The 14,986-nt window shown below is 40.4% G+C and overlaps 1 protein-coding gene across 4 annotated transcripts in view; it reads left to right on the top strand.

The window, feature by feature from the left end:
* MYO1B (myosin IB) overlaps positions 1–14,986 on the top strand; it is a 115,664-nt gene that overhangs the window by 5,042 nt on the left and 95,636 nt on the right. For all 4 annotated transcript variants that reach the window (XM_064451987.1, XM_064451990.1, XM_064451989.1 and 1 more), the window contains exon 2: positions 14,055–14,195. In XM_064451987.1, coding sequence (XP_064308057.1) covers positions 14,055–14,195 — 141 coding nt within the window. The remainder of the gene's footprint in view (positions 1–14,054; positions 14,196–14,986) is intronic.

Below are 14,986 nucleotides of genomic sequence, written 5' to 3'. Positions count from 1 at the left end.
AGGTATCTAAGTAGCGTTCTCCTGTTTGCTGGGGGACTACTGGCAAAAAATTTAGGAAGGCTGCAGTAGTGATGACTAGCCCTTGAGTCTGTAACCTGATCCACAGCTTTTTCTCCTCAACTGGGAAAGGAAGTAACAGCTCCTATTACACCCTTATGTAACCTCTCCATTCATATCCTCCAAAAAGAAGGAAACCAGAGCTTGATTTCTGATGTATAAACTAACATCAAGGCATTCTTTGTCATAAAGAAGCAGTAAAGAATAACATTAATTTTCTTTTGTTCTGCAGTTCCTAGAATAAAAAAAAAAAGAGTAAAAGTAAAGATTTTTCTTTTGCGCCGATGTGATAGTGGAAAGGGTTGCAACTCTCTGTCATATACTGTGAGGTAGCTGTTAAGGAGAATGCTGGAACTGCCACAAGGGTCTTTTTGTTAATCTTTCCTGCTGGGTTTGAGCATTAGTCTCAAGATATTCACCCTTTACAGTCGTGCCCCACTTTGCTTGTAGATTGTGAAAGCTTTGCTCTTTTGGATTTTATGACTCCAGATTTTGGCGTCTGAACCGAGTGTGGAGACCAGGATCTCCTCTTTTTCGCTGTTGGACTTAAGCCCTGTTTTGAGGAAGAGTGATGGGGGAAGAGAAAGGTGATGTTCTCAAAACTTTTCCATGTGCTTTCGTGTATATAAAAACATATGAAAGAAATGTAGTAGGTGTTTCTCCTTTGAATAGCAGAAGTACCTCTGCTCACTGAGCAAATAAATTTTTTCTGTAACTCTGTCTGGGGTTCCCAGCTTCCATACCTCAGTAGGGACATTAACTCATTTCCACACTTCCTTATCATTTTTGTCTTTGTTGTCCTGCCAAGCTGTCTTTTCTCTAACCAAGTGGCCTCTACTTCTTTGCTTACCTCTGGTGCCTGTCCCCCATCCTCCCAAAGCCACTGGCATATCATGCTTGTTGCCATCATATCCTGTATCTGGGAGGCGAGTAACTGTGAAATGTGTGGCTTGATCCTCAGGGACCAGCCTGGCCTGTGGGAGGCTCTTCTTTCAGTAGAGCTGGAGCGTGCTTTTGTGGTGTGTGTGGCCATTTTCAGTGACTCCTGCCATTTTTAATCCTTTGCTCAGTGTTTGAAGAAAGTTGTAAAACCAAGCAGTTTATCTCACCTTTTGCTTACCTTTGTTTAAGTGACTGTAGAGTCTTTGGAGTTGCTTGCAGACTCAAGGTTTTAGACTAATGTATCATCTGACTGCAGGGCTAGAATCATCCAAATTGTCTTTTTGCATGTGAAGAGCTAGTGGCATAGCTTTTGGAGAAAACCATGCAGACACTTAATCCTTTTGTCTCTTCCAGCTCCTTGTTCCTGGGAAATTTCCCATACAGTATCAGCAAGTAAACTTGTGTCTGTTTCTTGATATATTTTAATTCCACTAGCAAAGTCACTGTGGTGATGAAAGCATTTCAATGAGAAAGACTAAAGTTTCAAAATAGGGTGTCAGAGATGAAGTAGACTTATGAAGTCCCCTTCTCAGATGCAAACTGGTTGGGGAATCATTCTGTGCAGACATTATAGCAGGCGTATTGGACCCCAGAGGCAAGAGCAGCATCCTTTCTCTCCAGTGGAAAACAGACGCACACTAATGTTTGAGCCTTTGGGATGAAAGCAATCAAGAGGTGGCCTCTAGCAGCCAGACTTACTGAAGGCCCAAGATAAGGAATCCAAACACCCAGACTCCCAAGGAGCGAGGGTGAGAAACATTTACTGTCACAAAGATTTTCTCCTTTGCAGGGGTGGGGAGTGGGTGTATCTTGGACTTTAGGTAATTGCTTTGTCCCTGACTTTGTGCAGTGCTGCCTCTGAATTGCTTTGGTGTGGGTGTACTAATTATGTTCATAAACTTTGCCTTGTTCTCCTCTTGAAGAGGCAGCAGTCCTTACGAGGCTCTTGTATTAGCAGAAATCCTTATGCTGCTAGGCAAGAGTACTGTTAAAAGGCAAGATAGCAGGAAGAAAGAAAAAGTATATAGGAAGGAGAAAAAGAGGAGATAATTATGAGGAATAGGTGCTGTGTAACAGGAGAGTTGGTTGTACTGTACTATCAGAATTGCTTGCTGTAGATTTCTTTGTTTTCTAAATACAGGCAACAAGGCGAGACTCATTTTTCCATACTGTCAGCAGAAAGCAGTTTTTAAAAGTTTGTGACCACAGCCTGGTCAGCATTGGTACAAGTTTTCTGGGCTCACAAATATGTTCTGTATGTGAGATCTCTTGCTTTTTTCTCTCTGCTCCTTCTTCTGCAATTGTCCATAATTTTCATAGTTTGTATGCTCTGAAGTGCTACCAGGGGTACTTTGAATTAGAAATAAGAATATTTGAAGCTGCAGGACTTACTACAATGGAAATAAAAACAGGTATGGAGCAGTCACATCCTGAAACATTTCTACTCTTTTATATGCATTTTCTATATGGAATCTGTTCTTCCTGGTGTCTGCAAGAGCACACTGGTGTTTGATTACCTTTGTAGAGGCTTGACCTTAAGGTAACCAGTTTTTGTGCACAGTAGAGCATATGTAATGTTGTGGTACTGTGCTTTAACTTCTCCACTGACCTTTGAAAAGCCTGCACCCCAGAAATGAAACAAGGAAACTACTGGGTGTTGAATTCTGTATCTTGGGAAAGCATGAGCAGAGGAAGTTGTACCTACTCTGTATTTTAGTGCCTTTGTGTTAAAACAATTTGTAGGACAGTTATTGGTGTCTTTTTAGATCAAAGAGGTATCCTTAAAGTCCTTATTGCATAAGGACTCTTTGGATGGCACTGTAATGAGAAGCTAGTTCTGCTTTTAGGAGAGCTGTTGAAGGAAGTGAAGTTGGTATTAATCCTCTCCATTGTTCCTTCGAGGACGCAAATAAGCAGTTTAACAGAGAAGTGCTGGCGATGCTGGCTGAGAGATGAAGAGGTGCCATTTTTTCTGGGACTCCAGGGACCAGTTAACCTTCCGCCAAATAGCTTTGCTAGAGCTTGTTTGAGGGTGGAAAGAAATCTTTTTCTAGCGGGGTGCATGCTCGGATGTGAAAGAAGGAATACCTGGGATGTCTAACTTACGACAGGGAATGCCAGTTCCTCTCCTTTTTCATCAAGAGAGGCTTGGAGAAAGGTCAGAAGGAAGGTGGTAGGGATTGAGAGGCAGATAATTTTTGGGAGTAGTTAAACCTACAAGCTACACAAGTTAAACCTTACGGCTAAACCAATAACCAATTGGTTACTGAGTGTCTGGAGGCCCTTCCTAGTTTTTGTGTGTGAGAGTAGGTGTGTGACTGATGGGGCAGTTGAGCTTAGTTGCACAGGGTAAGCCAGGGAAGCGCTGATTCCAGGTGAAACTTTGGAGATGGTAAAAGAGTAGTGAAGAGGGTAAAAATTAATCCCCTTCTCTTGGAAGAAATATTCCTGGTCACAGTGAGGAAATATCGCTGCCACAACGTACCAGGAATCCTCTGTACAGCCTTGGTTAGCCCTGCTCAGTAAAGATGGGCTCAGATAGTAGTGGTAGTGGAAAGGGCTGCTGGGATGGTTGGGGGATGGAGAAGCTGCTGAGAGGAAAATAAGCAATCCTGGCTATGCTTTATTCAGAATGAGGGCTGTGAGTAGATCCTCTCTAAATATTTTCCTGGGAGGAAGAAAACACATTTAAACTTAAAATCAAACAACAAAAAAAAAAACCTCTGTAGCATTAGCCCAAGCAAGAAGTGGATATTGGCTGGCCATGAATAAATTTAGGCAAGAAATTAGGCCTGCTGGAACTATCTCTCATGAAACGTCAGGAGGCTGAAAAACCGTGCTCTGGACTAGTGCAGTGTAATAGTCATGATTGCATGATACAGTGGTTTTGGCATGGGCCTCAAACATGCAGAACAGATACAGCTACTCTTGCCGTTGTTCAGTTTACAGACTGTCAGGCTGCGGGAGTTAAAAGTGCTCTGGAGATTACCTTCAGTGATCAAAGAGCGCAAGCCTGTGTTAAAACAAAGTTCACTCCAGGAGAAACCTTGGAAAATCTTTTGGCAAGCAAGGGTGGAGCTGGAGCTCCTCATACCTCCTAACATACTTCTGCCACAGGGGAAGCTTGCATGTATTCCATGCGAATAGATCTTTTTGCTTCCTGAAACTTTCAGATGACAGATCTTGCTGAAACAAAGCAAGGGAAAACACTCTACCTGTGAGTATATGTTGAGTTTCTCTGCTCACTGTGAGACTGGCTGTTTTCCTTCTGTGGGAGGGAGGTGCTTTCTGTTGATGTTTTAGGAAGGTGTCCCTCTCTAAATCCACAAAGTGTTACATTTCCTTTGGAAATGCCTTTGTTTATCATGCTAGATATTAATAAAAACACTGTGTGCTGGCTTCTAACTTCACAGCTGACTGGACAAGAGTGATTACTCTGTGTTGAAATGCACCTTCTTGAACTGCCCCCATTGTCCGAGATATCTCTTGATAAGAGATACACAGGAATAGCAGGAGATGGCTTGATTTAAAAATTGATTACTTTTATCCTGTGATTTCAGGTGTCTTACTGACTGTGGATGTTGTTTAACACTTATGCAAACACGTCTGACAGTACATGTAATGTGTCTAAGCTTCCCGTGCCCTTAAATAGGTGCTTGCTTAGCTTGGGTTTAGGTGAATATTACTTCCTCTTCCTGCACCACTTGCATCCATATTTTTTTAAAATTTCATTTAAAATAGCAGTGTTTTGCTGAAGATAAATTAATGTGCAGAATAGACAGCGATGGCAAGTTGTAGGGTGAAACCCTGCACTGTTCTGTTACCTTGGCAGCTAGTCCTGGGAGAAGTAGGGCTAATCGAGTCTGACTTCCTGCAGGTTTTTCTCTTGTGATGGATTGACTTGCAAAGAAGTAATAATTTCCATTTGAAGCTTTTCTGCAGCTAGGGAATCTTGTGAAATGCTTCTGCAATGGCTCAGTGGTACTTAACAAGGTGTTTGTTCTCCTAGCAGCCCATGTCTCTGATGGGACTCTCATGCCCAAATCTCTTCTCCTGCCTGCTTTTACAGATGTGTAGAAAATTAGCTATTCTGTTGTCCTTTACTCCTCTCTCCTTTGAATGAAATTCAACATTGAGCATGTATGACAGAGTAGACGTGTATACCAGGACGTGTACAGCTAGCGTGATTTGTCTTGTTTGTATAAAATACTAGGTTAAAACTGTTCCAAATATTGTTTACAGATATTACAAGGAGCCTGTCGGTTGAGGATTCCAGGAGGGGAAATTGAAATGGGCAAGAGTAAGATCTCTGGGGTGGTGTTTGGGTGGCTTCTTTTCCTTCCGTCTTAAATTGAATAAGAAAGCGAGTGGTGTGGAAGGGGCTTTCAGCCATGTAAATTTTAGCTTTACTCAGACTTTTAGTGCTTGGAAGAGAATATGGGTGCATGGAAACTTGGGCCTTGCTCTGTTGGTAACTGTGAGTGTGATGGTGCCTGGCAGCTGCTCTAGGAGTTACGGGTACATTTAGTTATTGTGGGTGGCGTGGTGGTAGGTAGATAGGGGCACCAAAGCCTCTTCTGTGATCTGGATTTCCTAAAGCTCCTGATTAGCTTTATATTTGTTCGTGCCCCGTTTTGAGTCTGGTTCAGTGGCTGCTGTGATGAATTTCTGTGGCTGCTCTTCCTTCTGCTGTTGGCAGCTGAGTGAAGTTGCAGTGTTACCTGTTCTGTGGTTTCATATCCTGCATATCTTTGAGGCTTATCGCAGACTACTTAACAGGGAATGCATGCAAGCATTTAAGGAGAAGATTAGCATGTACTCTGGTGTTTTAACCCTGTAGTATTAAGACATCTCTTGATATCCACCTTATGACATGACATAGTTTGTGTTCCCTCCAGTTGCCCCACCAAGTAGATTTCTTTTGCTTGTATTGGGGATCTGTGATTCATGTGCTGACTGGAGGAAAGCAAGGCTTGCTCTCTGCCTGCACGCTTGTGTGGAAGGGAACGTAAAAAACCTCATTATAATGAAAGTATAAACGAAGATATAGATTACAGTTGATTGCTGGATTGCTCCCAAAGGAGTGAAACCCCAGTGGAAAGAAATGTTTTGACTTTGAGGGCTGCTACTGGAAGATCTTCTGAACACAAGCTCTGGTGTGGTAGCAAGCTACTGGTGTGTCACATACAACAAACAAAGAAGATCCCACAAAATAAATAAGTGCTACCTTGGTTTTCATACCCTGTTCTGCAACAGCTAGGCAAACGTAACCTTTGGATTGGGCAGGATCCCAAAAAATTGGCAGAGAACTTTAAGCGGCAGCTTGAGAGATGAAGATAATCAGTTTAAAAGGACACCCCCTACTTAGTTGAGTTCAGATATCTAGTAGTAAAAGCTAATTTTTGGGGATTTTTTTTGAAACAATGAGTGTGTTTTCTTTGTGTTCATGTTCTGTACTGACAACTTTTTAAAAAAATCACGTTGTCCAAAGAATACTGTTACTGTGAAATCTAGTCTTTGGTTTAGGGGAAGAAGGCAGGACCTTTGACAACTTTGGCTTTTGCAGTCACAGTTTGCTCCTTATTTTGAAAAAGATTCAAGAGAATCTTAGCACGGTATGTGCCAAAAGGAGACCCCCTCTGTTTCTGAATGTTTTATCCCTTTCTGTAGATGTGGACCTGGAATGATTGTAAAACTCTGTGGTTAGACAATGACTAAGAAAAGCCTAAATGTAAGAAACCACCGTGGATCCTGTTTCTGCTGAAGTCAGTGGGAATTTAACCAGAATTTCGGACTGCAAACGGCCTTGTTAGTGAAGACTTATTTCCAGATGCATTATGCATTGAAAGTGCCCAAGGTGTTCTCCCTGTCAAACAGAAGTAATTAAGAAAAAAAAAATCAGGCTTTGGAATAATTGTTTATGGGAAGGCTACTCCACATCTATAATTTTTGAAACCTGTCAATATAATCCAAAACATAAAGGAATTTTTGCAGGGTAAAAATGGAGGATCAAACATATTTTGATTGTTTTAAGACTATTTTAGCAGGTGCTAAAGAAGGTTGCCTTAGCAATGTTGAAGAACTGAATGTTTTTGCCAAAGCCTAGCGTGGCTGTATGACTGACCCATATGAGTTAAAGCGAGAATGCAAGTTGACTTAGGAAATAGATCAACCCCTGAGTGCAATTGCTGGTGGAGGTTGTTGTGTTGTGGTTGCAAAAAAATTATTAGAAGTAATTTGAAAACCTGTACTGCTGGGCATAAAATGTAGAAATAGTAGTATAAATACACCCCATGGTCTTTTACAGCAGGTAGTATCTATGCTAGTGTTATTCAAACTAGTATGCAAAAATAACAAAAAGTAGCCTTGGAGAAACACAAACACAGCCTCTCACTCCTTCCTCCAGGCTCGTGAATTTGTCTTTTTTTAGGGAAGAGGAGGAGGGCAAAGCTGTATCTTCTGCCTACGTGGCTCAGGTTTGTGGGGGGTTTTTTTTTTTTTGTTTGTTTTTTTTTTTTTTAACATGACAGGGGCGTGGTACATAGTCTTGTGACAAAGGTTGTGAACAAAGGCATGAAAGAAGCGTCTCGCTTTTGGGGGATTGATAACAACTAATTATTGCTTAATGTAGATTGTAACAAACCTGATGTAAAAATAAGAAACCCACCTAAAACCCTCAACAACACAAAAATACCCCAACAATACCCCTCAACAAATGCCAAAGAACTCCAGCAACAGCAATGAAACCTCTTCCCTCTGCATTTATAAAGGCCTTGAGTCCTGTTAGTGAAGAAAGTTTCAGCCCTTGTTTACGTCAGTAGGAGATAATGTCCCAGTGAACATCTTGTACACTTCCTAACAAACTCTAATTATTGTACTGTCAGTTTTTCTAAACTGCAGTGAAGCCTCCGTTGTTAAACTGCTAAAAGATGATATTGCTTCACATGGTTGCAGCTGTTTGTTCAGCAGTACTTTAAGTGGCCTGTTTCTATCTTGAAAATTGCCCAATCTTTAGCTAAATGCGTGGCATTTAGTAGCAAGAGCCAGCGGAGCATTTGTTCTTCCTATGGAATTCTGCTAGGCAAATCTTCTGTCATCTAAATTGCAGTCACTGGCCCGAAACTCTGTCCTAATCTGATGTTGCTAAAGTGCTGTTCCCATTTAGCTGATGCTGAATGCAAACATTCCAGCAGTCCTAATACAAATATACCCCATAATGCCGCATTTTACTTCTGTAATTTACCGGAGCTGTTTGTTGTTAACTACTCAAGGAATCTGGTTCAATGCCTACAGAAAATAAAGAGAAGTTGCACAAGGCTTTCAAATAATAGCCCTTGCTTTGTGGGTAAGATGTGAGAAGCATTAGCTAACTCAAAAGCCCCAAATTATAACCTTTTTCAGTTTGGAAAACACTGGTTCAGTAGGACTTTGGGAGGAAAAGGAATTCAGAAGATATTCAGACATTGGCCAAATCCAAAGGAAAGATGGAGAAATGAGATGAAGCATTTTAGTTCTTTAAGAGTACTTTTACTGCTGTTGTGATATCTATTAACATTCCTGCCTGCAATCTGTCTGTCAGGTTTCTGAAGTCCATTTTCTTGCAGGAAGAAATCGTGGGCTGCAACATCACGCTGTTTTCTGCAGCCCGTTGATGGTGACAGAGCAACATCTGTTGAGCTGTCACAGCTGGGCAGGAGGGTGCAGGTTTTCCTAGCAGGCAGTGGCCAGGCAGCAGATGCTGCTTGGACTGAACCCCTGCAGCATCCAGTGTCTAAAAAGTTAGGGGATCTGGAGGCAAAGCAAATATTTTCTTTGTATGGTATCAACATTTTCTTACATGGTGGTATTGGGAAATCCAGCTTTGAGAGAAAAGGGCACTATAATAGTTCGCCTGCAGAGCCTGCCTCAGTTTACCTGGTGAACCAGCACAAGGTGTTCCCAATGAACTTGTACCTTCTGGGCATCAGTCAGAGGTCAGAGATACGTGGGGTTTGTTGGACAGGATGAATTTAAATCCTGCCTCTTGTATCAGTACAAGGGTACTGTACCAAGTTCAATGTACCGGTACTTAAGGGGTAGCTACAAAGAAGATGGGGACTCCCTTTTTACACGGAGTCACATGGAGAGGACAAGGGGGAATGGACACAAATTGCTCTTGGGGAGATTCCGGTTGGACACCAGAGGAAAATTTTTCACAGTGAGGACAGTCACCCATTGGAATAATCTCCCCAGGGAAGTGGTTGACTCGGCCATGTTGGACACCTTCGAGAGTTGTCTGGACAGGGCGCTGGGCCATCTTGTGTAGACTGTGCTCTTCCCAGAAAGGTTGGACTAGATGATCCCTGAGGTCCCTTCCAACCTGTGATTCTGTGATTCTTGCTAAATTGGTACTTAAGCTTGTCATGAGTAGTACAAGATGGCTATAGTCCCTTTTGGTTTTGTTTTATTCAGGTAATGACACTGTGTCCCCAGCCATTTTTGCAGCAGCAGCCTGTCAGTGTCCCTGCTTTCTGTGGGCCAGTTGCTCCCTGACAGAGGAAAAAGGGAACGAGTGGGCAAGGATAATTACAGCCTGGTAGGAGCTTGGGATCAGACCTGGAACAAGAAATCAGTTTGAACACCGCTATTGAATTACTGATGTTGCAGGTTGTTTTTGTTAACTCTTACAAAAGAAGGTGGTGGGTATTTTCTACAGTGAGTTGGTGGCAGTGAAACCAAAGGCTTTTTTTTTTTTGTTAAGTAGAGCTTGAAGTATATGTGAGTGCATCTATTGTGACAATTTTGATGATAAGGAAATTGTCCTTTTGCTACAATGCTACAAAGGAAGAAAACCAAGCCACTTCTGCAGCCAGTGATAATTCCAGTGCAGCAAATGCAAACGTGTGCTAAGGACTACACATCCGTAGGAAGCTGCTGGCAGTTGTTGCTGTTTTACTGTATGAGGGTGATGTGGAAAACCTTGGACAATTCCATAACAATCTGTACGCTAATAACAGGGTATTGCTTCATTTCCCCCTTGGAGGATGTGTGAACTTAATTGTACAAGGCTTTTGGGGATTTGCCTATTCTCTGTGTCATCTTCTATTTAGAGTTTTCATTAGGTGTCATTTCAGATTGGCTGACTGCTGTGCCTGTGGAACAGCGTAATTTTTAATTTGCCATCCTTTTGGCCAAGAATGATTTAGATTCAACTGGCCTAGCCAGATGGCAATCCCAGGCATTGCAAGTAGGAGATACAGCAGTCTGTATTTTAAAAGGCTGCGAGTAACATGGGAGCATGTGGATAAAAGCATTTTACAGACATAGCATGGCCAGCACTTCTCCTCCCAAGCATGTTGTCTAACACAAAACAGATCAAGCTGTGAAGGATTACTGAATAATCTTTTTTATTTTTCTGAGAATGGAAATGTGTTGAAAGTGTTCTCGCTCTCTTAAGGCCAAATGTGAGACCAAAGTGAGGAAGAACAGCTTTGACAAATGACTAGAAAAAAGGGAGATGTTCTGAGATGCTGCCCATGTTTGCTTTAGGGGTAAAAAAAGGTAAATTTGGGAGAAGACTCAAGTGGTAAGTGGGTGTGGGAGAGATCAAGGAATGTTTGAGGAGGAATCTGATTTGCAGACTGCAAGCATTAGAAGAATTCTGGGGTTTTTGCTGAGCTAATTTGTTGCTATATTAATAATTTGCAGCTGCAGTTTCTATACAACGCTGTTTTTTTTCTTGGTGTCAACAGTATGAGATGTTGCAGTCACAGAAGCAATTTATTAGGTAAATCAATGGAGTACCACTTATATTTTTAGGTTATTTTTTATTGAATTTCCAGAATGAAATCGCAGCACAGTTCAAATAAAGCCTCACAGCAGTACCTGCATCCACCTTCCCCTATTCAGCAATCTTCATTTGAAAATAACTAAAGGTGTCCTTGTTTTAAAGGACACAACCCATTCTGGTTCTTTCCTCTAACCTAATTTCCTGTTTGCTGGTGCTCTCTCCCCAGCACAGCTGTGGTTTCAAGCATTACTGATCTCTCAGACACCGGGATTGTGTTTTGGTCCTGACCCTCTCATAGTCCTGGTTCTTGAAAACGGTTCTTGAGAAATGTTCATCCTTTTAAAGGTGCATAAATATATATATAGGTAGCAGCTGCTTGCTTTTATGTACTGTTCTCCAAATAGTGGTGTGCATGCTGTCACCAGCACTGATGGGAAAAGATTTCCAGCTACAAGGCATCTTTGAAGATATAACAAATCCAAATACTTGGATGTGGATTTGGATTGAATTTCTGAGCTTAGTGACGTGTTGTTAAAAAACTTGACTAAAGTCTTGCAATGTAGCAAGGGTTTGATATATTTGTTTCTGTGTAGTGTGTTGATTTTAGAGGTTTTTTACAAAAAGCTATTTTTTAAAATTAGTATTTGGTGTTTTGAAAGTGTTGTATATATTAATCTTCTGACAAATTCTTCTAATGGATTAAATTCAATTATAGATTAAATCTAATTGTTTAATGTATGTTTAAACATCATTGGCTTTTCTCTCCCCACCTAGTTACCTCAGATAGGCAACCAAATTATCCCGCAAGCTTGCTACACTTTCTTTTGTCATTAGCTAACCCAGAGCAGGGATTATGATTGGATTCCACCGAAGTGGGGGCTAACAACATTGGTATGGCAGAATACACGAATCATACATCAGTGTATGAGGTAATCTTTAACAATATTTTGCAAAGGCTAAGCTATTGCAAATGATTTTGAGAATTCAGTGTTAAACAAGATGTCTAGGCATGTTGTCCTTTTTTTTCATCACCTATGTTTCTAATAATTTCTAGCTTTCAGGTTAATGGAAACATTTTAACCGTAGTATGATGTTAAATTTTTGTGGGGGGAAAAAACCAGGCTGAAAATTCACCTTTGACCATAAAATTGAACTTTTCAGATATATTGGTAAATTAATATTTGTATACAACTTTCTGATCCAGCTTTTAGTAGTAGATATGGTATCTTTGTGCACCTCTTCTGCAAAACGTGCCTCTGAGCTTGGGGATACATGAATGTTCGTGATGGGTTTGGCTGCTCTTGGTCTTGAAATTCCCAAGCAGTGATGCATGAAGTGTGGTAGGTGGTATGTAATTTCACAATGGTAGATGAGGTATGCTACTTAGAACTTAAATTTGAGGTTGAAATCGCCCATATTAGGATTTTTATGTTGGCTTTTTTTTTTTTTGGCTACAAACCCAATATTTAATAAGTTCCATACTTGAGAAGAACTTTTTTTTTCAGCCTTCAAAAATTTTAGCATTAGTTGATGTATGAGAAGTAATTAGGTCATTGAAAGAAGTCTGGTAGTTTAAATAATTCATCTTGATGGGATGCAGAAGTGAATCTGAAAAGATTTTGTGAATATTTAAAATTTTTTTGGTGATTCAGGGAAGTGAACTTTTAAGAATACAAGTATCTTTCTCTACAAAAATATTTGTCCAGTGTTTTTGTTTAAAATAAATGCTTTTCTGTTTGTTTAGCAGAGTTGACTCAGCTTTGGTTGGTTACCATAATTCAGCACTGTTTTTGCATTTCTATGTGAATTTCCAGTAATTCCCAGGCTTGGTTCAGGTTTTGGGGATCTTGCTGCATCACTTCCGTTAGCCGCCTGTGGAGCTGCACTTCGTTGAATTTGGAAAAACATCAAACAGGACTTAAGTCTTGATCTAATATCCCTCAAGTGTCACTCACTTCTCAAAAATCAAATAGCATGTAGTAACGCAGTGGCTGTGGTCAGAAGAAAGATAAAAGGCTTTCCTTGTTTTAAATTAGTTATCTGATGGATAGCTACTATGGCAAGTTAGTGGTGATTGTATAAGCTAATAGCTGTCCAAAGAAGTTTTGAAAAATGATTAAAAATATTTAGAATTAAAATATGCTGCAGTGATTGGGGGAGCAAGGACAGCCTGACAGCATTTCATAGCTGAGTGGTTACAGCTGACTGGTGAGGTTCGACTGTTGTTTTGTGTAGCTGTAGCTCTACAGTAGTTGGTTCTTGGTTTGTGTTGTCAGTAAAGTCATTCTCTCACCTCTGGTTCCCCATTTGCAGGCCGTCACTGCTAATATGTTCATTTTTCAGTCTTGTCATGAAAGCTGAAAGTAGTAACTGTGTGCTTAGAGTTCTTGAGGAGCTCAGTTAATCTTCACTAGCATTTGGATTGGAAGGATAAAAGGCTGGGATGATCAAATAGGTGGCGAGTTTTGGTCTGACCTTGACTTCTTTGTTTGAATTACTTTGTTTACTGGACTTGGTTACTTTTGTTTGATCCTGGTCCCTTGGTTTAAGCCCGGATTCTGCCTTTTGCCTCTCCAGTTATATAGATGCAGAGTCTCCACTTGTCAGCTGGATTGTTGCCACCCAACAAAAACGGTCTCTTAAGCAACAAAATTGCAAATAAATCCAAATAAGTCTGGTTAGGAAATTAAGTAATTTGGTAGCACTGTGTTAACAACGAGCAGTACTGTACTGGAATATAGGCACTCGAGTACAGGGTTCATGAATAAGATAAAACAGCACGGGTTTTGTCTCTGCATGAGTTCACTTAGTTGGTTTCCACTTAAAAGTTGATGGTGTTGGAGAAATGCAAGTAAGCGTGAGAAAGAAATTCAGGCTAGGGTACTGACAAATTTAAACCCTAATTTGATACACTGAACAAGTTGACGAAGCTTTTGATAAAACTTGAGTTCGCATACACTTGAACACCATTGAAGTTGTCCAGAAAATCTGGATGTGGTGCCCACTGGAATCCTAATTCCTGTTTCATGCGGCTTCAGAGTTAACAAGTAGTGAACCAGAAGGCATTGTTGACTGTTAGAAGTTAAATTTTTGGGATTGTGTGGACTACCTGCATAGATAGAATGACTTTGAGAATGTTCCTTGGAAAAAGATTTTAAAGCTGTGCCATTCGATGGGTTTTTAACTTGTATTCCTTAAATAGTGTTAGTGCATAATGCCTGTGAATAATTAGAATAACTTTGAGCTAACTTTTTTCTGTGTTTTTTTTTTCCTCGTTTCTTTGCAGGAGAAAATGGCCAAAATGGAGGTCAAGACGTCACTTTTAGACAACATGATAGGGGTTGGAGATATGGTTCTTTTAGAGCCACTTGATGAAGATTCATTCATCAATAATCTGAAAAAGCGCTATGATCACAATGAAGTATATGTGAGTATATGTTAACAAATAACATCCTATGAGGAGCTATGTTGTCATTCTTAAAATATGTGTTTATTTCTAGGGATACAAATAGACTGAATGCCTGAACACAATCTATTGTATTAGGGATATTTTAAACCTTACTTGCACTGTAGTCTTTCCTGTACTGCATTGTTTGCATTTGATCTTTTCCATCTGGGATATTTTTCCTTTTTCATTTTCACCATTGCACAACGTGGTGGACCTCTGATTTTCATAAAAACCAGTTCCAGAACCAATGATGACAATTACTTTGATACTGCTGTTATCAGAGGATGTTGCAGTTAAAACTAATTCACTCCCAGAGAAGGTACTTCCAGTATGTTAGAGCAGGTTGATGTAGAAACAGTATATGCTTGGAATGTGCTAGGGCTAGCTTAAATGTTGTCTGCTATCTTTGATTTGCAAAAAGTTATGTTTATTAGAATGGTTGGATTTTAAATGAAAAACAATGAGCTTGGATATTTATGGAAGTCATTAAAATCTTCAGGCATATTAATCTCTGAGTGATGATCAATAGGAGAGATACTGTGAACTCACAGTTGAAATGCAGGCTGGGAATGAAGAGGCAAATTTTGATTCCAGTTAAGCCATTCATTTCCTGCTTCATCTCTCTTTAGTCCATTTTTGTTAAAATGTGCACAGTATTGTATCTATTGTGCTGCTGAAGATGTGTGAGTGTAATGGTTTGTAGAGGCTTTCCAAGACCGCTGGTAAAAGGTAAGTCTCTTAAGAGTAAAGCTGAAATATTTATGCCAAAG

This window comes from Phalacrocorax carbo, chromosome 5 (assembly GCF_963921805.1).
Source record: "Phalacrocorax carbo chromosome 5, bPhaCar2.1, whole genome shotgun sequence".
NCBI classification, from domain to species: Eukaryota; Metazoa; Chordata; class Aves; order Suliformes; family Phalacrocoracidae; genus Phalacrocorax; species Phalacrocorax carbo.
Note: the sequence above shows the minus strand (reverse complement) of the source record. Positions and strands in the feature narration are given on the sequence as shown.